Source organism: Porites lutea, chromosome 10 (assembly GCF_958299795.1).
Source record: "Porites lutea chromosome 10, jaPorLute2.1, whole genome shotgun sequence".
Lineage (NCBI taxonomy): Eukaryota > Metazoa > Cnidaria > Anthozoa > Scleractinia > Poritidae > Porites > Porites lutea.
In genome coordinates, this window is record NC_133210.1 from 31,488,041 (window position 1) to 31,514,015 (window position 25,975).

General features: G+C 38.3%; 2 protein-coding genes across 2 annotated transcripts; one reads left to right on the plus strand and one right to left on the minus strand.

Moving 5' to 3' along the window:
- Positions 1-11,835: 11,835 nt before the first annotated feature.
- Positions 11,836-16,850, minus strand: LOC140949878 (uncharacterized). Its single transcript, XM_073399020.1, has 4 exons — positions 16,745-16,850; positions 15,002-15,390; positions 13,678-13,780; positions 11,836-12,748 (listed from the first exon to the last, which is right to left on the minus strand). Exons 1-4 carry the CDS (start codon positions 16,800-16,802, stop codon positions 12,528-12,530), a joined length of 771 nt encoding a protein of 256 aa, XP_073255121.1. The 5' UTR covers positions 16,803-16,850; the 3' UTR covers positions 11,836-12,527.
- A 1,428-nt stretch (positions 16,851-18,278) lies between these two features.
- LOC140950471 (uncharacterized) lies at positions 18,279-25,914 on the plus strand. The gene is made up of 5 exons (XM_073399703.1): positions 18,279-18,416; positions 20,635-20,810; positions 21,549-21,731; positions 23,862-23,949; positions 24,977-25,914. Exons 1-5 carry the CDS (start codon positions 18,344-18,346, stop codon positions 25,210-25,212), a joined length of 756 nt encoding a protein of 251 aa, XP_073255804.1. The 5' UTR covers positions 18,279-18,343; the 3' UTR covers positions 25,213-25,914.
- The last annotated feature ends 61 nt before the right edge of the window (positions 25,915-25,975 follow it).

Consider the following 25,975-nt stretch of genomic DNA (forward strand, 5'->3'; position numbering starts at 1 on the left):
AAATGGCCATTTTTCCAACTTGTTTTTTGTAGGCAATATAGGCCAAGAAAAGGTCTTTTATGATATTCTAGAACGAAAAAACGCCTTTGTAGGCTATAAAAAGAAGAAGTTCAAAAAGTCCAAAAATTGACATTTTTCCAAAGGGGTTAACCCATGGTTTTTGTTAAAAAATAGCTATTTTTCCAACTTTTTTTTTTAGGCAATATAGGCCAGGAAAATGTCTTTTACCATATTCTAAAACGAGAAAAGCCCTTTCAGGGCTATAAAAACAAGAAGTTCAAAAAGTCGAAAAATTGATATTTTTCCAAAGGGGTTAACCCATGGTTTTGGTCCAAAAATCGCAAGTTTTCCAACTTGTTTTGGTTAGGCAATATAGTCCTGCTAAATGTCTTTTACGTTATTCTAGAACAAAAAAAACGCCTTTCTAAGCTATAAAAATAAGAAGTTCAAAAATTTTAAAAATTGACATTTTTTCAAAGGGGTTAACCCATGGTTTTGGTTCAAAAGTGGCCATTTTTCCAACTTGTTTTTTTTAGGCAATAGAGGCCATGAAAATGTCTTTCACGATATTCTAGAACGAAAAAACGCTCTTCTAGGCTATAAAAACAAAAAGTTCAAAAAGTCGAAAAAGTGACATTTTTCCAAAGGGGTTAACCCATGGTTTTGGTCCAAAAATGGCCAGTTTTCGAACTTGTTTTTGTTAGGCAATATAGGCCTGCTTAATGTCTTTTACGATATCCTAGAACGAAAAAACGCCTTTCTAAGCTATAAAAAAAGCAGTTCAAAAAGTCGAAAAATTGACATTTTTCCAAAGGGGTTAACCCATGGTTTTTGTTCATAAATAGCTATTTTTCCAACTTGTTTTTTTTTAGGCAATATAGTCCAGGAAAATGTCTTTTACCACTTTCTAAAACGAAAAAACCCCTGTCAGGGCTATAAAAACAAGAAGATCAAAAAGTCAAAAAATTGATATTTTTCCAAAGGGGTTAACCCATGGTTTTGGTCCAAAAATTGCCATTTTTCCAACTTGTTTTTTGTAGGCAATATAGGCCAAGAAAAGGTCTTTTACGATATTCTAGAACGAAAAAACGCCTTTGTAGGCTATAAAAAGAAGAAGTTCAAAAAGTCCAAAAATTGACATTTTTCCAAAGGGGTTAACCCATGGTTTTTGTTAAAAAATAGCTATTTTTCCAACTTTTTTTTTTAGGCAATATAGGCCAGGAAAATGTCTTTTACCATATTCTAAAACGAGAAAAGCCCTTTCAGGGCTATAAAAACAAGAAGTTCAAAAAGTCGAAAAAGTGACATTTTTCCAAAGGGGTTAACCCATGGTTTTGGTCCAAAAATGGCCAGTTTTCCAACTTGCTTTTGTTAGGTAATATAGGCCAGGAAAATGTCTTTTACGATATTCTAGAACAAAAAGACGCCTTTCTAGGCTATAAAAAAAAGAAGGTTAAAAAGTCGAAAAATTGACATTTTTCCAAAGGGGTTAACCCATGGTTTTGAACCAAACATAGCCATTTTTCCAACTTGTTTTTTTTAGGCAATATAGGCTATGAAAATGTCTTTTACGATATTCTAGAACGAAAAAACGCCTTTCTAGGCAATAAAACCAAGAAGTTTAAAAAGTCGAAAAACTCACTTTTTTCCAAAGGGGTTAACCCATGGTTTTGGTCCAAAAATGGCCATTTTTCCAACTTGTTTTTTTTAGGCAATATAGGCCATAAAAATGTCTTTTAAGATATTCTAGAACGAAAAAACGTCTTTCTAAGCTATAAAAATAAGAAGTTTAAAAAGTCTAAAATTGACATTTTTCCAAAGGGGTTAACCCATGGTTTTGGTCCAAAAATGGCTATTTTTCTAACTTGTTTTTTTTAGGCAATATAGGCCAGGAAAATGTCGTTTACGATATTCTAGAACGAAAAAACGCCTTTGTAGGCTATGAAAGCAAGAAGTTCAAAAAGTCCAAAAATTGACATTTTTCCAAAAGGGTTAACCCATGGTTTTGGTCCAAAAATGGCCATTTTTCCAACTTGTTTTTTTTTAGGCAATATAGGGCAGGAAAATGTCTTTTACAATATTCTAGAACGAAAAAACGCCTTTGTAGGCTATAAAAACAAGAAGTTCAAAAAGTCCAAAAATTGACATTTTTTTAAAGGGGCTAACCCATGGTTTTGGTCCAAAAATGGCCATTTTTCCAACTTGTTTTTTTTAGGCAATATAGGGAAGGAAAATGTCTTTTACGATATTCTAGAACGAAAAAACGCCTTTCTCGGCTATAAAACCAAGAAGTTCAAAAAATCGAAAAATTGACACTTTTCCAAAGGGGTTAACCCATGGTTTTGGTCCAAAAATGGGCATTTGTCCAACTTGTATTTTTTAGGCAATATAGGCCAGGAAAATGTCTTTTACCATATTCTGAAACGAAAAAACGCCTTTCTAGGCTATAAAAATAAGAAGTTCAAAAAGTCGAAAAATTGACATGTTTGCAAAGTGGTTAGTCCATGGTTTTGGTCCAAAAATGGCCATTTTTCTAAAATTTGCGGAAAAAAAACAAAAGTTAAAGATGGCTATTTTTTGACAAAAACCATGGACTATCCCCTTTGGAAAATTTCTTATTTTTTCTACTTTTTAAAAATTTAATTTTTCTTTTCAAGAAAACATTCTTTTCCATCTAGAACAATGCGAAACGGCCTTTTATCTGTTATTTTGGGGGAAAAAAAATGGAAAATGACCATTATTTTACAACAACCATGGATTAACCCCTTAAGAAAATTTCCAATTTTTGCACCTTTTTAAAACTTAATTTTTGTTCTCTGGAAAACATTCTTTTCTATCCAGAATAATGCGCAAAAGACTTTTTTGGCTTATTTGTCTAAAAAAAAACAAAAGTTGAAAACTTCCTTTTTTTGACAAAAACTATGGACTAACCCCTTTTAAAAATGTCGAATTTTTTGACTTTTTCAAAACTTTATTTTTCTTGTTTAGAAAACATTCTCTTCTATCCAAAATAATGCGAAGTAGACTTTTTTGACTTATTTTGCGGAAAAAAACAAAAGTGGAAAAGGCTATTTTTTGAAAAAAACCATGGACTAACTAACCCCTTTGAAAAATGTCGAATTTTTTCACTTTCTGAAAAGTTAACTTTTTTTGTCTAGAAAACATTCTCTTCTTTCCAAAATAATGCGAAGTAGTCTTTTTTGTCTTACTTTGAGGAAAAAAAAAGTGGAAAAGGCCAATTTTTGAGAAAAACCATGGAGTAACCCCTTTGGAAATTTCTTATTTTTTTTACTTTTTTAAAACTTAATTTTCCTTGTCTACAAAACATTCTTTTCTATCGAGAACAATGCGAAACGGTCTTTTATCTCTTATTATGCGGAAAAAAACAAAAGTGGAAAATGGCCGATATTTGACAACAACCATGGACTAAGCCCTTCGGACAATGTCCATTTTTTGCACTTTTTTAAAACTTAATTTTTCTTCTCTAGAAAACATTCTTTTCTATCCAGAATAATGCCAAACAGCCTTTTTTGTCTTATTTTGCGGAAAAAAAAAAGTAAATAATGGCCAATTTTTGAAAAACACCATGGACTAACTAACCCCTTTATTAAATGTCGAATTTTTTCACTTTTACAAAACCTTAACGTTTCTTGTCTAGAAAACATTCTTGTTTAACCAGAAAAATGCGAAACAGTCCTTTTTGTCTTAATTTGCGGAAAAAAAAACAAAATGGGAAAACGGCCATTTTCTGAAAAAAAACATGAACTAACCCCTTTGAGAAAGTTCGAATTTTTTCACTTCTTAAAAACTTAATTTCTCTTGTCTAGAAAACATTCTTTTCTATCCGAAATAATGCAAAACGGTCTTTGTTCTCCTATTTTGCGGAAAAAAACAAAAGTGGAAAATGGCCATTACTTGACAACAACCATGGACTAACCCTTTTGGAAAGTTTCCAATTTTTTCACTTTTTTAAAACTTAATTTTTCTTGTCTAGAAAACATTCTTTTCTATCCCGAATAATGCGAAATAGTCTTTTTTGTCTTTTTTTACAGAAGAAAAAAACAAAAGTAAAAAATGGCCATATTTGGAAAAAACCATGGACTAACCCCTTTTGAAAACGTAAATTATTTAGTTTTTTTTAAAAAAAATTCATGTTTCTTGTGTAGAAAACATTTTGTTCTATCCAGAACCAAAAGAAAAAGTTTTTTTTGGTCTTATTTTGCGGATAAAAACAGAAGTGGCAAATGCCCATTTTCAGGATACAACCGTGGACTAACCCCTTTATCCCTATATCCCTAGTGATATGTGTTCCCTCACCTGCGAAACACATATCCCTAGTGATATGTGTTCCCCCACCTGGGAAACACATATCCCTAGTGATATGGGTTCCCCCACCGAGGAAACACATATCCCTACTGATATGGGTTCCCCCACCTGGGAAACACATATCCCTAGTGATATGGTTCCCCCCACCTGGGAAACACATATCCCTAGTGATATCTGTTCCCCCACCTGGGAAACACATATCCCTAGTGATATCTGTTCCCCCACCTGGGAAACACATATCCCTAGTGATATGGGTTCCCCCACCTGGGAAACACATATCCCTAGTGATATGTGTTCCCCCACCTGGAAAACACATATCCCTAGTGATATGGGTTCCCCCACCTGGGAAACACATATCCCTAGTGATATCTGTTCCCCCACCTGGGAAACACATATCCCTAGTGATATGGGTTCCCCCACCTGGGAAACACATATCCCTAGTGATATGGATTCCCCCACCTGGAAAACACATATCCCTAGTGATATGGGTTCCCCCACCTGGGAAACACATATCCCTAGTGATATCTGTTCCCCCACCTGGGAAACACATATCCCTAGTGATATGGGTTCCCCCACCTGGGAAACACATATCCCTAGTGATATGGATTCCCCCACCTGGGAAACACATATCCCTAGTGATACGGATTCCCCCACCTGGGAAACACATATCCCTAGTGATATGTGTTCCCCCACCTGGGAAAAACATATTCCTAGTGATATGGGTTCCCCTACCTGGGAAACACATAGCCCTAGTGATATCTGTTCCCTCACCTGGGAAACACATATCCCTAGTGATATTGCTTCCCCCACCTGGGAAACACATATCTCTAGTGATATGCGTTCCGCCACCTGGGAAACACATATCCCTAGTGATATGGGTTCCCCCACCTGGGAAACACATGTCCCTAGTGATATGGATTCCCCCACCTGGAAAACACATCTCCCTAGTGATATGGGTTCCCCCACCTGGGAAACACATATCCCTAGTGATATGTGTTCCCCCACCTGGGAAACACATATCCCTAGTGATATGTGTTCCCCCACCTGGGAAACACATATCCCTAGTGATATGGGTTCCCCCACCTGAGAAACACACATCCCTAGTGATATGTGTTCCCCCACCTGGAAAACACATATCCCTAGTGATATGGGCTCCCCCACCTGGGAAACACATAACCCAAGTGATATGGGTTCCCCCACCTGGGAAACACATATCCCTAGTGATATGGGTTCCCCCACCTGGGAAACACATATTTCTAGTGATATGTGTTCACCCATTTTAATTGTGATCTCTTTAATTGTGATCTCTATTTGTGACATCTCAGCTTTGAATTTGATAGGAGAGTGAAAGGTATTGGCCTTTCCTATAATTAGTTTTAGCTCTCTACTTTGTCTAGATTTGTGTTCCATAGGGAACACACATCGTCAATATACTATCTTTTCCAAAACAGCAGTTCAATATCCCTGCATGGTTTCTGGTTCAGTAAAGTCTTCATGATGGTGACCCACGCGAAAAGCTTTTTTTCTCTCAGCTTTACCTCTAGTGACTTCTGCGTTTGGCCAATGATCTGTCGGACTGCAGCCGAGACCGAAGCATCCCGCTGCACGCGATAAAAATCCTCTGGTGACCAGAGTACGGTTCAATACAACTCTGTCAACTCTGTATTTGGTTTTCTATTCTGGCCACGGAGATGTTAGTGAAAGCAACGGCCATCTATGTTCCCATGGCTGTTTCATGGGTCTGTGGCCTAGTTGCTACCGCAAAATTGAAACCCGGAGTTTAATATAAGATAGCGTATTTCTCCTGAGAATACACCCCCCCCGGGGGGGGGGGGGAGGGGGGTGTATTCTCAGGAATGTTTGGTGGGCATGTGTCGCTTGGTTCTCCAAATCCTGACCCTATTTCAGACTAAAAAATGTTACTTTAAAATTCTGAAAATAAGCCCCGGGCTTATATTTTTCAAAGGCCCTTTTTGAGGGGCTTATTTTTGGAGGGGCTTTTATTCGGAGGGGCTTATCTATGGAGGGAAATTTGCGTTTCAAAATTGATTGCGCTGCACTAGCCTTACAAATGGAAGGAAATTTACCGTTTTTTCTTTGTTTTACTTTGTATTTGAGGGCAATTTCCAAGTACAAGCCCCCCAGGGGCTTATATTTGGAGGGGCTTATTTTTGGAATTTTACGGTATTTTCCACACCTGGCTTTTTCAGACGCAGCCTGCGGCCTCTTCAATCCATACCAGTTTTCAAACCTGGTATAGGTAGAATTTAGACCAGAGTTCAAACACGATTTGTTAAAATCTATTTCGAATTCGCTTATTACTCTTTCTTTCTAGTTCATTTGGAATTGAAACAACAAATACGTTCATACACTCCAGTAGTTTCTTCGAAAACCATACCCAATTCCACACCAAAATAGGTAAAATCTATACCCGTTGAGTTCCTCCCGGGGGTAGGTATATGGGCTTTCCCTTCAAAAAAGTCTTTGTATGCATACATACAGGGTTTAGGCCTTCTTCATGCGGTATGTTGGTGTCGAGGCAAAACCAAGTTTAGGGAGGAGGGAGAAATTGCCCAAAAAAGTAGGGAGGAGGGAGATTTACTCTCCTGTACCTCCCCCCTTATCAAATTATTACAGAATTCCCATTGGTGTTGTCCCGGGGTGGGGCATTTGTACCCTAGTTTTAAGCCCGACCGTGCCGCATTTGCAGCTTTTCCAAAACAAAATGACAAATACCCGACAAATGCCCTGGGGGAAAGGGCATGCTTGGAATTGACTGAGCCATTAATAAAGAATGTAATTTTGCCAGGAAAGTTGTCTATTTTGTGATGATATATAATATCTGAACAAAACAGCCCAAAAATCGTTCGAAAATATACAGGAACTAGGAATTTTCTACAAATTTATTTTCTGACGCTGTTACATAATGCTAATGAGATTAAAGATAACTAGCATGATAAAATGCAACACTCATGATTTCCTGTTTACCTTCAGAAGACACATTATTTTTTTAGTTTTTCATCCAAATATCGGGTTAAAAACAAGCACATATGAATTCATAGATAGAATTCATCAGAATAAGGAAGGCTTTGAAGGCAAAAAGCTAAGCGGGAAGGAATTCGTCACGTTTGAAGAGTATCAGAGAGTATGTGCGGTAGACATTATAGCCGGCTAAGCAATTCTCACTGTTTTCTTACCTGGATTTTCGCGTCTATCTTGCTTGTTATCCTCCAGAATCCTTCAAAATAATTTGCTTGACTTGTATTTGGTCAAAATGCATCAATACAAGCTTTCATGGTCATTCTTTGCAAAGCCCGCAACAAAATCCCTGTCGCATTTCTCATTTTTCAAAAAAATCGTTGCGTTATGTATCGGTCAAATCGAAGCTTCAATATACCCCCCCGGCAACCCCTGGGCATTTGACTTTTTTGGAAATTATTGTTCAAATTCCCCCCTACCCGGGCCAAAATACTGTTCAAATGCCCCCCACTAGGCTCCACTCAGGTGATCAAAATTTAATGCCCCCACCCCGGGGACATTTCACAGGCACATAAACAGATAAATGACAGAAGGATGGCAGAAATGCCTTCAGTTGTCGAACAAAATCTTTATAAATGCAGCAAATAATCCGCATTCAGTATATAACAAAAATTAAGAAACACTGTTAGCGTATTTACTACGAACAAAAGTCTCGTGCAAAGCGGCGAAAATTGCTGCTACAAAGTCACTGAAGGCTCAGTTTCTTCTTGTGTCATGCACCATACAAAGCGGTCTTTAAAAAAAATCCCACCTATTGAGATTACTTTTAACCATAGTAAATCTCAATCCATCGTCTTCAATAGAGCAACTCTACCAACGCCCTTTGTTATTGACAGCAATGAACTGGATTACGTTCCACAGATCAAGCTCCTTGGTGTAATTATCGACAATTCACTCTCTTTTAAAGCACATATTAAAGAAATTTGCCGGAAGGTGAACACAAAAGTTTCAATTCTTCGTCGCATTCGTAAAATTATACCCTCAGATATTATGATTAAACTGTACAAAGCATTTATTCTGCCTCACTTTGAATACGCATCACCATTGTTCATAGGTCTAAGTAAAGGTTTGTCTGCAAAACTACAGTCAACCAACGCATTTGCCCTTAGGACTCTTCTTAACTACTCTAAATCGACTGCTTATGAAGAGCTACTTAAAACTGTACATATCAAAAGCTTGGAACATTGACGCATAGAACAAGCACTGATACTCGTATACAATAGCATTTATAACCAGGCACCGAACTACATTCGGGAAATGTGTTAACTGCGAAGCAATGGTTACAGCCTACGGGGCCATCTTAAGGTTGTTCTCCCAAGACCGACCTCATCTTATATGCAACATTCTTTCACGTACCAGGCTGGCAAACAATGGAACAATCTACCAGACAAAATAAGGTTGCCGGAGTCCCTCTCTATCTTTTGGGAAAACTTACAAAACATACAGTTGTCTTCATCGTATGACTGCAACTGTGTATTTTGTAAATAGACAATCTAATTACCAATGTTTTCTCTTTTTAAATTATTATTATTTTTTAGTTGATTTGATGTCTCTATTTCTTATTTTTATTTATCACTTGTACATGTTGATTATGTAAATTATCACGTTGTAATTTTTATGTCACATTTGCATTTAAACGAGCTATCGCTCATATGCGATATGTGGTTAAATAAAATTACTTACTTACTTACTTATTACTGCTGCATCATGACAAAGTATGTAATTGACCTCTGTTGAGCTTTTTATTGTTGCATTGAATCGCCGGTAAATATATTCATAGCCTGAATCCAATATTAAAAATATTAAAATTTAAATACCTTCAAATACGGCACAAACCTTGTAACCAATTGGCCATAAAGGCACAATCTTTTCCACGAAAATCTCCAACATGCTCTAACACCATAGCCTGTTCCAAGCGTTCAGATAGTGGAGAGCGGTGCGAAGTAAAGAAAGCCTCGCCAGAGATTTCGAGATTTCGAGATTTCACATGAGATCGAGAGTGCAGTTCAAATATTCCCCACCCCTAACGCATGGGGATCAAATTCCCCACCCCCTGCTGGAAGACTCTGATAATCAAATTCCCTCCTCCCCGGGAAAAAGGTGTCAAATGCCCGGGGGATGCCTGGGAGCGGGGGGGATGTTGAAGCTTCGATTTGACCGATACATTACTCTAGTAACCGACCGGGGACATGTCCAGATGTGAAGTACAGTACTATATATTAGAGTTCTTCTTGATCAATTTTTTACGGGCTCCTGTTCGTGTACACTAGCCAAAATTCTTGATGTCATGATAGACAGTGAGATGTCTTCCCCAGAGGACGAAATCTCTAGTAACTCGCACGTATATAAAGGAAAGTACTTACAGTTGAAATGTTAAGTCAGTATGCCAGAAAATATCGCGATTTGATTGAACAGGGGCCGCGAGGGATGACGTTTCTATTGTTCGCGCTCGCAAGTGAAGGGATTCTGTTGACAACTAGGTTTTTGTAAACAAATGGGCATTTTGTATGTTTTTTTTTTTCAAAAATAAGGCAAAAACACTCTTACGGAATATTCTGAATAGAAAAGAATGATTTCTAGACAAGAAAAATGAAGTTTTGAAAAAGTAAAAAAAATCGAAATTTTTTCAAAGGGGTTAGTCCATGGTTTTTGTTAAAAAATGGCCATTTTCGATCTTATGTTTTTTGTGGAAAATGAGCTAGAAAACATTGTTTCTTGATATTCTGGAGAGAAAAGAATGTTTTCTAGACAAGAAAAATTAAGTTTTTATAAGTGAAAAAAAATCGAAGTTTTCTAAAGGGGTATGAACTAACCCCTTTGGAAAAATTTTGGTTTCTGTCACTGTTTGAAGACTTCATTTTTCTTGTCTAAAAAGAATTCTTTTCTATTCATAATGTCAAGAAAAAAATTTTTCTGGCCCATAAATGGAAAATGGCTATTTTTTGACAAAATCCATGGACTAATTCCATTTGGAAAATTTCCCTTATGTATACTTTTTACAAAACTTCATTTTTTTTGTCTAGAAAATAACCTTTTCTATCCAGAATATCAATAACCATTTTTTCTGGCTTATTTTGCGGAAAAAAAACAAACCATGCATGGAAAATGGCCATTTTTTGACGAAAACCATAGACTACGCCCTTTGCAAAAATTGCGATTTTTTGGAATTTTTTCAAAACTTTACTTTTCATGTCTAGAAAACATCCTTTTCAGTCCGCAATGTCACGAAACATTTTTTTTTTTTGCTTTATTTTGCAGAAAAAACAAACGATGGAAAATGGCCATTTTTTGACAAAAACCATGGACTAACCCGTTTGGAGAATTTCGATTTCTTTTACTTTTTCAAAACTTTCATTTTTCATGTCTACAAAACATTCTTTTGTATCCAGAATATCACGAAACAGTCTTTTTTATCTTATTTTGCGGAAAAGAAACTGTCTTGCCTTCTCCCCTTCCCCGTCGTTTTGTGGTGGGAACTCGGTTTGGCTTTTTGCACCACTGAAAAGCACTTCGAAGGTTCACTTTCCTTGAGGAAGAGCGAATCTAAAGGAAAGCAGCATGGATGGCAAGCACAGTATGGGCTGGGATGGGTCTATCCTCTTTTTGTTCCCATGGGGAAGGGATGGGGCTACTTTTCTAAGATATGTATGGGGTGGTTTAGTCTTCCATACGCTTTTATATACCAATTTTAAACATTTTCCCACCCATTTATATACTTCAACTTTATCCCAGCCATTTCAGATACACAGGTTAAAAAGGGTACTCCTTTAACTTTTTAAGCCCCTGTATCCAGATTCTCCACACTGATCCCTATATATTTCCTTCAAAGATTAGTTGAGAGCAGGAGCCCAGGGTGATGGTCTCCTGTTGAGAGAATTTGATTAAAGACTAAAGTATTTCATACTTGGTGATTATTTCATTAATTCTAATAACCATTTCTCTAGAGGGCCAAGGAAGAGCCTCCCAGTATAGACCATTACACCAAATACACCCCCCCCCCCCCCCAACCCGGGTTTTTATTTCCGATGTTGGTTTTTATAAAATTAAGTCTTAATCAGGTGCCCACAACCCTGTTATAACCATACTGAAGCCGACATCACCTATTGATATTAATGTGCCAACCAGAAGCACATTGGTTCTTGAAACAAGATTCTTTTATTTCCCTTGCAACAAATTTCAATAACAAAAGCAACGTTTCTGGGGCTCCTGATCTTAACACTCTTTTTATACTCTTAAGTAAAAAGGTCAAAACTTAACTCAATTCTTCGATTTTCTATCTGGCAAAGAGTCTCATTTCAATGTATGCATTTTTACAACCAATCATAAGGACTATATTTAGATTTGGATGTGTTTGTGATGTATTTGCTGACCTTTAAACCATTAACTTCATGTGACAACCATCCTGCAAACTGCCAAGTTTGGAATACCATGAAGAAAGGAGAGAGAATACACTTCAGGGGACACACATAATTCCACCTTTTTTGTGCTTCTTTAATTATAATGAATAGAAAATACAGGACACATAGTAATCATACAAAAGTAAACACCAAAGCAAAATGCACTATTCTTACAAAAGTGAAAAAAAATGTCACATGAGCTTCCCAGTATGCATTGCATTAAGTTTAAAAACTATTTTAGCTACACTAAAGCCTCAAGCAGTTTAAGTTTTAAAATTATGTGATTGTCACATATGCAGCATGAGTTTGAATGCCATAACAAAGGAACCACATGTACACAGTGTGACTAAAAACTAAACCCTTCACAAAATATTGGAGAAAGTGCCGTGGCAAAACAATGGCACGAGCCTTTGCCCCACCCACACACCCTTTTCAACACAAGGATGATCAATTTGCACTTAACCCAGGTTTCTTTCTCTTTTGCTCAAAAACATTTTCTCTGTTATTTTTAAGAACATCCAATCATCACCTTGCTAACAAAAGTAATTAAACTGAATTTACTTTTTAAGCTTTCGTATCTGAATTCAAATTTTGCACTAACCCTGGGTTATCTTAACCCAGCTTTGAACAACCCGACCCAGGGGGTTACAAATAAGCTTACTGCAACTTAAAACTGCTTTGACAAATTCTCTAATTTACAGGTATGGCAGTATGTGTTCTTAACTATGTAGACTGGGATATGTGACAAGGAGGTGCGCCTGCAAGCTACTCCTCATTGACCAGTGGTTCCATTGGAACCTTGCTTTTAATGGGATATGTAGCCTCTTCATAAGTTGGAGGCTTGACGCCCAACTTGCTTGCACTGGTGCGACGTTTCTTGCAGCAGTAGGCAATGGCAAAGACCACCATCAGGGAAACCAAGATAGCACTCACAATGATGCTGGCCTTGACAGCGGTGGACTGGCGCTTGAACCAGGATGCAAACCCTGGACAAAAAAACACAAATTTTTCACAAGGACAAGTTAATGACTTGACACGTAAGTACATAATTTTTTCCTGTGTATTTTTGGAGTGGCCAAACTGGTTACTGTCTAAATTCAGTTATAAGGAGTTTTATTCATTATGTGGCTGAGTCCATTATTGGGAAGGCTGAAGAAAACCTCACGTTCTGATTGACTTCCCAAGCTGGCTTACAATTTTTGCACATTGGTCTCGCCAGAAAAAAGTTTTCTTTTGGCCATACAATAAATCCATTATTGACCAAGCTTGATCGGTTTCTGGATAGCTGGATATTGGCCTTCGTGAATTAATTACCAAACTTCTTAACTTCTAGTTAAGGATGTTATAGCTAAAGACTTCTCAATTTTGACCACTGGGTTCCTAGGAATTAAGGAATCCACCATGCTCCATAGAAACTAAATTATAGCCCTCGTTCAGAGAAGGGGATACATATATTTCCACAATCGGGAGATTACTTTAATGCATCCCTTAGGAACTTGAGAGATGAGAAGACTAATACTCAATACTAGTAGAATTTGGAATTGTGTAGTGGATGAACTGGATTTGAGCTCATCAACCTTAGCTTCCTTTAAATAGGTTATTTTTAATTATTGTAGGTCCGCGTTAGCTGTTTCCTATGATTGTAAAGACCCACGTTCGTTCAATTCTATCTGTTTAAAATGTAATAGTGCTCGTCCCTTGCCTCGTCCAATAACTCGTTGTACATAGCTGGAGTTTTTCTTGTATCACTGTGCTTTTTAACATTTCTTTTTTTCACTTTTTTTGAGCATCCAGGTCTGCTGTAATTGGCCACATCTGTTGCGGTGTCCCTGCCAACGTTCTTTCTGTTTGTTTGTTTGTTTGTTTTTTTGGCGAAGCTTATAAAATAAGAATAAAATAAAATAAAAATACTCACTGCCGCATTTGCTCCAGCGGTGATGCTCCATGTGAGGCACCTTGCCCTTCACTAAGGTAACATCCAAAGGTTCTGAACTGTCAATCTTGACATAGAGATCCACCTTTCAAACACAAAAATAATTAACCATGAGTGACAAAATGTAACAAATATAAACTGCTACTTAGGCATTTATTTAAAACTCCACTAATTATATTTACCATATTTTTTAAGCTTAAGCTAAGAAAAATGAATCTATAGGTATTCAAAACATTGTAATACAGTTAATTTGCTATTCTGAAAACACCTCTTCCCTTTTTCCAGATGCAAAAATATGGCCTTTAATTTTTTGGTCCAAGCAAACATGCATGGAAGCAAATCTACCAAGTGGTTTTCACATGAGGAAAAGAAAAAGAACACCTGACTTGGGTTTCTCTTTTTGTTTTCGTTCTTTTTTTCAGTAAAGGGGTGTGTGCATGTCCTTCATTAGAATTTTAAAACCTGTCATTTCAGATATTCAGGAGCAAGCCACATCCACATTGGTATTTATACATAAATTATTGTCAAGTATGCATCTTTGTCCATCTCACAGTTTTAATCCATGTTTGTGTTGTTATGTCACCACTAAAAATCATCAATAGGGAGCTTTAGCATCGACAACGGCAATGGCAGCGAAAACGTCAGTTTTAAAATGAATTCCCATTTTTTCAATCTTTGTCGCGTTTATTCCAATTTGCTGAAAATGGCAAGTGTAGGCGAATTTCCCTGGAGTTGATTACTTGAGGACCGCACTCAAGTTTAGAGAGAGAAAAAGAGATTCGTTGTCACTTGTTTACGTCCTCCATAAAACGTGCAATTAGGCATTTCCACATCGTAGTCGTGCAAGGACGGTAAAGAAATGTACAAAAAAACGTGATGCATGTGCAAGGTTGTTGTTTTGCGTAATAAACCTATTGCTTTTTTGACGTCCTAGTTGCCGTCGCCGTTGCTAAGGATCCCTAATTATATGTTGCCGTTTCAAGGCCCTGTCCCTTTTTTGGAATCAGTGGATCATTATTTATTTCTGGGAAGCTGCCCACCTACCCCTTCCCTAAGCCAACAATTTGCCCTAAGTGAGAAGTAAGTGTTAATGTTGGCTTAGGGGAGGGGTAGGTGGGCAGTTTCCCAGAAAAGTATGACGATCCAAATTGGTTTAGCCTCACAGGACCTCATTTCGGAGGACTTTTTATCTGCTTACATTGATTTCAGGTATGCAAAGCCATTGACACCCAGAAAACTATCTAAGAGGATATATAAAAATTGACTTCTTGCAAGGACTGCATTTCACTTTCACATAATAAATTACCTTGAATGCAACTCCCATTTTTCCTTTGACGAGTTTCAACATCAGGTACATATCTGCATTAGCCACTCCTTTGATCTTTAGAGGGAAACCTGGTACCTGGATCTTGTCTCCACTCTTGAAAGTATGCGACCATTCATAGTCAAGGTTTGGAACCTTAAGAGTGATTGTTGCACTCATTACATCCTCAGCAGAGTTAAACTGAAGACTCAGCGTGACGGTCTGACCATCCAGCTGTGTAGAGCAAGTGATTTTGCTACAGCCTTCCCCGCTGGTGGAACACTTCATAGGAAGGTCAGGAGAAGTGTAAAGTGGAGGACATTTCTTGTCGTCATCATGTTTCTTGTGATACCTGTCATGATCATGGTCACGGCCACGGTGTCCACCTTTTGCTGATATTCAATGATGTAAAAACACTACGTCATGCAGCAAACTAATAGGCTACTTCCGAGTTCTGAAAACTCTCACTTTCAAAACAAAGCTAAGCTAACAAAGCTAACATGTTCATGATCGTGTAGTCTGTCGGTTTGTGCATTTCAGCGCTTCATGCCACTGAGACTGCAAATTTTTTTCCTTGTTAATTCGTCATAAGTAATAGACATAAAAGCTTTTCTTCGACAACACTCAAAATTTTTGTGAATTCCACAAATTCCTAAAAAGATATCCGAAAGAAGATGTACTTACAGTTACCACTTGCACCCCAAAATTTCACTTATTTTTATTAAATGCTTCTAATATTTTCATACGACTAAAATTGCCCAAATCGGCCTCCGCTAGCACCTTAACGGGCAAGCTCCGCATGCAACCACATCTCGCATATCCCACTTCCCACATTTCCGCGAGAAACAAAGTAAAGAAGACGTCACATGCATGTAGCTGTTTAATTCTTTTGACAACTTACAGTCCGTACATGCATCACGTACCACTAAGCTGAAGTTATGTTATCGATAAATTTGGAAGATAGCCTTGAAAAGTGTAAAGAGAATAAATCACTTCTAACAAAGTAACAACTAAACTCGGACACGAACAATATTTCAAAGTATTAAACAATGAATTGTACAAACAAAGTCTTCGTTCCGGATGACACTATATGACGCAGCTTTTTTCGTTTAGACGGAATCAATTAACAGAGCTGGGGAAAAATACGTTAGTGAAGATATCTTGTGCTTTTAATGTCTGTGAGTTAATGCAGTGGAAATGGCTCGCGTTTTAATCGGTTTTCTTTCCCGAAACTAAAATTACAGGACAAGGTTTGTATGAAACGTCATGAAATAAACAAACTTGAAGCAGCTGAACGGAACGGCAGAAGATGAAACGTTCCTCAAAATTTTCCTCAGAAACACAGCGCAAATTCAAAACTTTTGCGTTCGCTTTATACGATTTTTTAAAAGAGTGAACCGATTCCTTGAAGAAATTGAAATGAGTAAAGTTTTTCGATCATGATGACATGGATGGATCATCGTACTGCAAGAGACGACATGGCTGGTGCGAAAAGTTCTTATCCAGCAATTTCGTTGAGCGTAATGTTTTTACCTGTTAAAAGACTAGCAAAACCAGTCACCGGGAAAGGATAGGAAAGTTGGGTTTATCTTTAAATTTCCTCCTACGTGAAGAATTGACAGTGTAGTGTCAAAACAAATATGTTGCGTAACAAAATTTGCACCTAACCGAAAAACATCGTCACTTTGGTACGTACTTGCTGCATAAACTCAGATCTTAGAAAAATGTTTTACAGAGGAAACATACCTAGAGAAGAAGAAGCCAGGCCCAAAATGAGCAACGAAACGAGAAACTTTCCCTCCATCTTGATGTTCGAATGCCCACTCTGTTAAACTAGCGAACTGCCGAGAACTCTAATTAGATATTCAAATCAATATTTCCTTTTATGGCCGTTCCTAGGAGACCAGCTAAGACATGTCAAGAAAACAATAATTTTCACAAATAAAAAACTACGTCACTTGCCAAAAAAAGAGCCACTCAGCCAATCAAACGAGCTACATTTCGGCAACAACTTCCTTAAAAGCTAAGCTGTGTTCAAAAAGATTAGGTAACACAACTCTAGTAAAAATGCGAATAGATTTTTAGCGAAAAAGTACAGTCAAACCCTCTTTACGGACACCCTCTGAATATTACGGACAGTTTTCTTTGTCCCTAGGGAAAGCCCCTACATTTTCTCTAAATTCAACCCGCTTAATACAGACTTGACCCGTTAATGCAGACAAAGGACACTTCTCTCATGCCCAATGGACAGATAGAAAGTCAACCTAGCTAATGCGGACTCTTCATAATCAGCTGTGTGTTGTATCAAACCTTTCCTTTTTGAAGGTAACACCTATGGCGTCAAACTAGTTTAGACTTGGTACACGTAGCTACAAGTCGAGCTCATGAGTTTCTTTGCGAGCGGAGCGAGCTTTTTAGGCCGGGAGGGAAGTGGCCATGCGAACGCGCGACGAAATCTTGCCTCCATTTGCGTTTCGCGCCAAAGTATGATGGAAAGTGGCGTGACTAACATTGCATTTGCGAGTCCTAAACTAGCCACATAAAATTTTTCATTAAATTGGACGAAGGGCTTTTTTGAAAGTCTACAAACTTGTTTTACAGAGAACATTTTTGATTACGTGATGTAAAGATGAGCGATTTTAGAGTGTTTCCGTGGATTTGCCCCGCGGAATGACGGATTTGTGTAAGTTGAAGATGTTTGAATTGACGATGCTAATGTCCTCTTTTATTTCTTTCCTATTTTGTTCTATCGATTTTAATAACATGACACGCTTAATACGAACACTTTCTATGACTCCCTTAAGTGTCCGTATTACAACTGTAACGGGTGTGTCATTAATATCATCATCATCATCATCATCATCATCATCATTTAATTGTGCCAATAAGAAAATTTTCCAATCTGATTGGTTTTCAGCAGCCCTATAAAATTGCTTACCCTAAATGGTTTCACAAACGCCCTGCGCGTTTGTGATTAATTTTAGGGCCATTGAAGAGTAGGCTTTCAGTTAGACAGGGGACGTTTTAATAAAAGAGGCAATCGTTTATTCCAATCAGAAAGCTAGAAACCCGTTGCATATAATTACAAACAGAACCTCTTTAAAAGGAAAGTGTCTTTCTTCAGCGAGCCAGTGCCCGAAACTTTTAACTAAAAATGAAAAGGTGGGTATGACTTAACCCCCGTCCCACCCCATACAGTGCCTGGTCACCCAGCAGAGTCTGGGCACTACTGCGTCATGCATGATTTCCGAGAAAACAAGGCTTGACTTCCTTATAGATCGTTTTTTGAAGAAAGGCTTAACAACTTCAATTTCTGTTTGAATCTATTGCCAGATTGTAGTAAAAATGGCTTCAGAGCGGATAGTTATTGCTGGTCTTTTCGTGTTCATTTTTTGCCACGCATTTTCTTCAACTGCAGGTAGGTTTGTTCAGTTTTTAACATGGTTTCGAATGGTTTTTAACCTGAAATGAGCAAAAATCGGCTTAAGTTTGCCCGCTTGGTGTGAGAAATCACATTGTAAGTTTACTCAAAACACGTGTTTGTTTTATTAGAATCACAAGTGAGGAAATTCGCATTGAAGAAAGCATTGTCGTGGGTTACAGTTTTCTGGGAAATCTTGATACGATAGCCCGGGGAGAATTCTTGATTCGAGGAACATTTGAACGTTTTCGGTATAAAAAAGGCTGTCGGTACGGCAAAGACCAATCCATCGCCGAAAAGTTAAAAAATGTGTTTTTGTCACCTATAGCTCTATCTAGATAAAGGTATTTTTTTTGTACTACTCTTTTTTTTTGGCAAGAGAGAATAATCTCTCTCTCGTGCTTTCCCGGAATCTTGACGGCCTTGGTGTGTTGTTGGAATCAATGCTCTGCCTCGGGACTCTTCGCCCTTTTACTTTAAACAATACCGCACATTTTGCTCCGCGAATAACCACCAAATGAAGTCATAATTTCCAAAATAACCATTAAAAACTTGACGGATATATATGACCTGTTTCTTTAGAATGAGAGAACGGTAAAAATTGGGAAAGGAATTCGCCTCGAATGGCGAGTGAAGCGGTGAAACTCCTCCCCTTGTTTATATCTTAGCTCAACTGTCGACATCAGTGAAGCTTTCTGATCAGTCTGTCTGATGGCTTTAAAAGCTTTTAGAACCTCTCTGGTAACGTTGTAAACTATGATATTAAAGTTTTAAGTATTTTTAGCAAACTAAATAACTTAAATATACTTGATCATACTTCAGTATTTCTTGGCTTGTCCAGTCGAGTTCCACAGTAATGTTCAGCTAGCCGGGAAGGTTGCTTCAAAAACTTAAACTGCATGCTCCGGCTTTTAAATTCGATTTCACGATATTAGAACCGCGTTATAGAATTTAAGGCTCTACAAACGAATCAAAATCTTCGAAAACCTCCTGAAAGAGCAGCTTGTATATAATTGTCTAGCGTGTTATTTAAAAATTAAAATTTCGCTAACGTGATGTCAAATTATCCCTTGATATGTGCAGTTAATGGCCGCTTGCCTGTCGTCATTTCCATTTTTTAGTAATGATCTTTGAAATACTAGAATAAAAACGTCTACAATAAAACAGAATCATAGCTCAATGAACCAAGTATTAAATTTATTGATACTCTGATAGTACGTGGTGGCATTCCAATTATTTCAAACACTGCGCCGACCACCGACGGAAGTTCCTCGGAACCTCTAAGGTATCGCAAAGGGTTGAAGTACTGGGGTTTCACAGGCCGCTGCATAAATTGTTGATCATTGTTGGAAAACAAAGTTAAACCTTTGCGATTTCCTTGTAAAAACCACTTCAAGCGTCGATGACATTTAAGATGTTTTAAAATGCAATAGTTTTCGGGGGAGTGAAACGTCAGTAAATTACGCGAAGACATTCGAAATATCGCTGAGTCGTATCACGTCGTCATGACCACCAAGGAACGGGCGTGAAAATCTGCTTGTAATTTATACCATAGTATTTTGCAAACTTTGAATACACGAAAAGTGCACAAGTATATTCTTAGAGTTATTTCCGAAATATCGACATTTGGAATTTACAGTGATTTATTCTAGTTTCAGATAATTGCGTAAACTTTTACCAGCCTTTGTATTGACCGTCGGTGAACATTTGTGGACGATAAAATTTTGGACGTCTTTTGATACAAATCTCCCCCTTAAGACTATAAAGTAATACTTTCGTCAGTCTTATTCTTGAAATTCTTATTAAAAGCTCTTTAGAGTAAAGTACATGCACAAAAACGCATTTATCGTGTTGAGAACTTTGGTATCCGGACTGACTAGCACAGAAGGCCAGCTATCGAATAACCTGCGATCAGGTATCATGAGATATCCTTCTTCCCTTTTTGTCTGGGGAAAAAAACGCCTGATCGCAGGTTAGCTATCGTATCCGATATTGTATGAACACCTATCCGATATGTGACTCTCCACTTTAGTGATCGTTACAGAAATCGCGCCGAGATCACCGTGATCGTTCCTGTGTGTCAACAGATGCCCTATCCGATATCATGATGGTCTTCGCGCAGGCGCAAAAGCTATCTGGTATAATGTAAACGTAACCTTAATCTAATCAGTAGGTAATGGTTTTATGATCAGCAGTTAAATTATTTGGTTTTTAGCTGAGTTTGAAGAACCTGAAGACCACCAAGATATACAGCCAGACTCAATCTCTGAGGTTGGGGGATGTTCCGGTTCTTCTCCAACCTTGGGCGATGGCTGTTCACTAAGCGATGACTGCAGCACGATCACCTGCAAAATGGATTTCGTCAAGAAGCCAATCACATTCAAACTCAAGGTATGCTAAGAATTTAACGCCATAACGGACTAGGTAGTTTTAGATTGCGAACTGAAACGCTTATGACAAGCAATGAAATCAATTACAATAAGACAATGATGTTATAAGTTATAACTTTAGTCAATTGAAAGCTACTGAGCAGTACTTTCCATGGTACTGTTTATTATGCTTTATTATATAGACACGAGTGTTTTACTGGAAAATATACCACTCGTAAAATTCATAAAAACTACATCCGGGACCCGAGTGGTTTATTTTCCATAATCTCACACGTGAGTTTATCGATGACGTAATTTCGGTCATTTCCCTCTATTATTTTATCGATGTCTTTTTGTCTATATAATAAAAAGAACATTACACGGTGGCGCGAAGATATGAATTTTATTTTCGAGTGGCAAAAACAATATTTTACTCACTCGCTGCGCTCGTTTGTAAAATATTGTTTTGCCACTCGAAAATAAAATTCATATCTTCGCGCCACCGTGTAATATCCTCCATGTACAAGGTGGTTCTAACTTTTGAGTCTGTGGATGAAATCCGTGACCATTCAAATGAAAGCTACTGAGCAGTACTTTCCTGTGGTACTGTTTACTACACTGTACAATGGGCTTCTAACTTTTGAGTTACTGTGGATGAAATTTTGAAGTGTGACCATTTCTAGCGAAGCAGCGACATGTGAATAGCTATCGCGTATAAATAGGCTCTATTGATGAAAATATATATTCTCTTACTCGCTAGATCAACAAATGTGATGACCCTGTTACTGTAACGGCTTCCATGAATGTCCCAGATATGGATATCACGTGGTCTCATACCTACAGTGGTGATGACAAAATTCCAGTGCCCGGATTTAGTGTTCCTGTTGGTGGTGTGTACGTTCAAGTAGACCTCACCAATAACGGAGATACACTGCATTTAAAGGTGTGTTCTTAAGGCTTTCATTTATAATCACCTGGAAGGAAAGGGGAAAGGGGGCGGGGATGGTCGTCAAAATTTGTTTCAATCCATACGTTCCAGTCTCCCCATTCACACAAGCCATTTCCCACAGGGCCTTTCCCAGCACAATAATTGAAAGCTCCCTTACGTCACGATAAATAAACAATTGGCTAATTGGCGGGGTCTCATGTGACCGGTGAGGGTAAAAGGAGTGAGTTTGCGGAGTGACATAATCATGCGGAATGTGATATATGCTGAATGGCTGAAAGAAATAAATTAAACGGAAAAGTGCACCCTTTTTTGACGCCAATCAATTTGCAAAAGTAGCGACTTTTTTAATTTTGCGGGCTCGACTACGATGACAATCAAAAAGCCACGAAGGATTCCTCGATTTCTCACTCTCAATTAGCCTTTTTCGCACAGCCACAAAGATTAGATTTATTCAGGCGGGCTGCATGGCATTACCGATTTTACATCACTAAAGTCGGCCATTGAAGAAAAGATGTTTTGGAAGGTCACGCTCCCCTTTGCTTTATTTTATTTTTCTCCAAAAGTTGTTTGCACGATTAACTCCACAGGTTTTTTTTACCTTTACTTGTAGAGGAGAACCCTTATATCTCGAAATCGGATAACTCGCACTCCCCGCTCACTCGAACTAAGTCCAATTTCCCCTGGATTTCATCCCACTTTTCATTCATTTTTACTCGACCGTTAGGTCGAATTCGGATATTCGAATTCTCCAATGACTCAAAATAAATTTCCTTTCCCTTGATCAGAAATTCGCAAAATTTACCCCAGTAACTCGAATTCTGGTTCTTGGAACTCCACTCAGATACCATCCAATTAGTTCTTTTTGGATGAATGGTAAAAACACTAAAAATAAGACCGGTCAGCATTACAGCAATTTGATTTTAATTGGTGCAAACAGATTACGTTTTATGACTAAAAATGGTTAATCATTTTACCGTTTCTGATGAAATAAGATAGATTTGTACTGCACTATACACTGGAGTGTTGAAAGACCAGTAACTAGCAACTTTAACATGGCAAATTGAATTGCAATCGACTCCCATAACTCGAACCCTCGCTAACTCCAGCTGCAACTCGAACTGTTTTTCCTTTCCCTTCAGAGTTCGAGTTACTGGCGTTCTACTATATTTGAAACTGCGTGAGAAGTGGGTCGCGTGATCGTGACATAATATTCGGAGATCAAATATATCCGACTTCATGCACGTTCAACGAGCGTTCTGTTCCCTCTAGCGTTACGATAAAGAGTGACCCTTGATTTGAGTTTAGTGAAGTACAGGTTAGTTACAGGACAAGACAGATTTGCGACACAGTACGTCTGCGCGTATTTACGAGGCTTATTTGTTTATTTCATTTGGGACTACCGAGTCTACCATTTCTTAGCAGCCTCGTAAAGCCTACCGCTACTAGAAGTGATTTCCTCCATAATCCTCGTAAACTCCAACGCGCTGCTCTGGCTTCTTGGTTTGAGGCAGCAATAATAAACGGACCGGCAGAGCGGTTGCTCTTTCAAATTTGTGCCAAAATAAGGCGCGGCAGAGACGCGCGTATGCTTTTCTGTTTAATTTATTCCTCCGTGCCATTTCCAAATATTGCATTCCGCATAATTATTTCATTCCGCAAGCTTGCCACATGCCATTCCGCACACTCATTCCGTCTTTTACCCTCACTGTGATGCTTCGCGCTCTTCGACTCGCTCTTCTTTCCGCGCGAAACTTCCTCAGCGACGAAGAGCGAGGAGAAACGGATGTTTGCGCAGGCTAGACTTGTTCTAACGTGGTACATCAACTAGCTCAAGTAAGTTAAGACATAAAAATCAAAATCAAAACCCACATACAGAAACGAATCCTCAAAAACGAAAACGAAACAACTGGTTACTGTGTAAATGGTTTTCTACATTTTTTATTAAAAAATTGCGCTTGGCAACCAGGAAGACTAAATGTTTTTTACTTCTTCATGCTGATCATATTTTTGATATGAAGAGAGGTCTTTCTAGTTGCAGCTTTCAAACTACTTTTGTAAGATTTGAATGAACCATCACTCAATTGAATGGAATCAGTTCAAGGTGACTGTTTTATCTTTTACCAGGTGAATCTGCTGGTCGGAGCACTGGGTGTTTATCTCCCCCCAGTCACTGTTGTGGATGGAGACTTGCCGATCTCAACTGACGATTGTGGCAAGTAAAACTGATCTTGATCAACATGGCGTACTATATCTAATTAAAAGAAGTTCTTGTCACGAGTAATAATCTGTACGATAAAGCGGTGTCCGACACTAAATATAAGCACTTTACTTAAAGCGGGACACCCGCGGGACACCCGCGGGACCAAATTAAGACCTTAATCATAACTATAACAAAATTCCCAAATCTGATTGGTTATCAACTGCCCTGATTTTAGCGTAAATTGGACAGTTTAATAGGACAGTCCGCGCCATCACGCGCGCGCTGAAATGGCTTTTTTTTTCAATGCTAGCAATACAAAATTTCGAATTTCTTGTGTTTTGGTTTAAAAAATAACCTATTATATCACAAATTTTGTTAAAGTTATGATTAATTGGTAACAGATCTTGGTGTCGTCCAATTCGGTCTGTAATCATACGTGATTAAACAAATCGGACTCCCGCTACGCGGTCGTCCGATTTTGTTAATCACTCGTATGATTACAGACCGAATTGGACTCCACTCAGTCCTGTTACCATTACTAATACGAGAGGGACATCCGCGGGATTATATTAGGTGCCTGCCATACGTGTATACATCGAACTGAATCAGTGTTAGCCTGCGTAGCAGGCGTTTGGAAGTAGTGGGCGCAAGAAAGAACGGGCCGCGACAGGTAGACACGCGTGTCTCACTCTCGCACTCTCGTCCTTTCTTGCGCCCAAATACTTCCAAGTGCCTGCTACTCAGGTTAAATCAGCGTGTCCACCTCATTACCTTGCGATGTTGGTAACCATAGTAACACAGATAAAGGAGTAAAGTAAAGAGGAACTCCGGTATAAACAAGTGCCAGGTGTACAGAAAAATATAACAGAGCTGGTTCTTTACTGGGAAGTTTCGTTTCATTCATTTTTCGTCACTGCAGATATCGGAGCTACGTAGGGCTGATTCGATATACTGAGGAATAACTGTTCATTTCCACGGTGCAATACGTGTAAAAAAGGTGTCAGCTTGAAAAGAAATGACCAAAATTTGTTGTTTTTAGGATTCTTCGGATGGTTTATTGACCTAAGTATTCCTGCCAAAATAGCAGTGATCGCTGGAACGGTTGTTTTTCTCATCGCCGTCTGCTGTGGCTGCTGTTGCTACTGCTGCTGTAGGAGGCGCCGCCCCGCCAATCAAGGTCCTATCATCATCGCGCCTGGTGTTGGTACTTCCGCTGTCATGACAACGAATGCCAAATGTCGGGTTCCCATGCGACCACTGGTCGAGGAGGAATGAGCCCAATTGGCATGGCTCCCAAGTTCTTAATATAGTGTCTAGTGTGTCTCCTAATGCAGCCTTAAGCCCGCATTACACGGCTAAACCATTTAGTCTTTTTTATTGTGATGAATTAACTGTAAAAACAACCATATATCGCTTGAAATAACAGTATGAATTTTGGCTAATATAAAGTTTGTCGTTTTGAGTACTCTTTTTGCCTTAGTTTGTCTCGTGGATAATGGATTTTCTCCCCCATGATTGGTCCCAAGTGAAGACCGGCCTTACATGTTTTCATGGAATTTACGTTACTTTGTAATAGTTCAGAAAATGATTATGAGATTTTGTTAGCCAGCCTACGAATGAAATAGACTGTAGACCACGTTTAAAATGAGTCAGGTCAGGGTTAACCACTGAAAATGGGAATTAAGCACCGACTATAGTGATTAGGGTTTAGAACTGGCAATTATAGTGATAAGAGTTAAACATTAATGGAACTCGAAATGTTTTTCATTTTTTTAGGGTTAGGTTTGCCACTGTATGCACCGTGTATTTTGATCAAAGCAATAATTGCTTCTAACCTTTTTTTACTTAACTCATGACTCATTTATACCTCTTTATAGCTATTTCAGTGTAAACAGAACCTAAAGGGGCCACAACTTGTTTCAGCTGATAGAGGTTCGATCGTACTTAGTATGAATAAATCGGCGTTTTTGATTGAAATATGTAGTGCGTATTCTTGGCTCAGTACGGTTCTCCACTTTATTTTAACCTCAAGTCAGTT

Bases quoted from the DNA above. Each gene is read 5' to 3' on its own strand.
- LOC140949878 (XM_073399020.1), bottom strand. From the start codon at position 16,802: ATGGAGGGAAAGTTTCTCGTTTCGTTGCTCATTTTGGGCCTGGCTTCT. The intron at 15,391-16,744 runs GTATGTTTCCTC...ATTGAATATCAG, and splicing joins CCTGGCTTCTTCTTCTCTAG to CAAAAGGTGGACACCGTGGC. The intron at 13,781-15,001 runs GTAATTTATTAT...TGTGTTTGAAAG, and splicing joins AAATGGGAGTTGCATTCAAG to GTGGATCTCTATGTCAAGAT.
- LOC140950471 (XM_073399703.1), top strand. From the start codon at position 18,344: ATGGCTTCAGAGCGGATAGTTATTGCTGGTCTTTTCGTGTTCATTTTT. The intron at 18,417-20,634 runs GTAGGTTTGTTC...TTTGGTTTTTAG, and splicing joins CGCATTTTCTTCAACTGCAG to CTGAGTTTGAAGAACCTGAA. The intron at 21,732-23,861 runs GTGTGTTCTTAA...ATCTTTTACCAG, and splicing joins GAGATACACTGCATTTAAAG to GTGAATCTGCTGGTCGGAGC.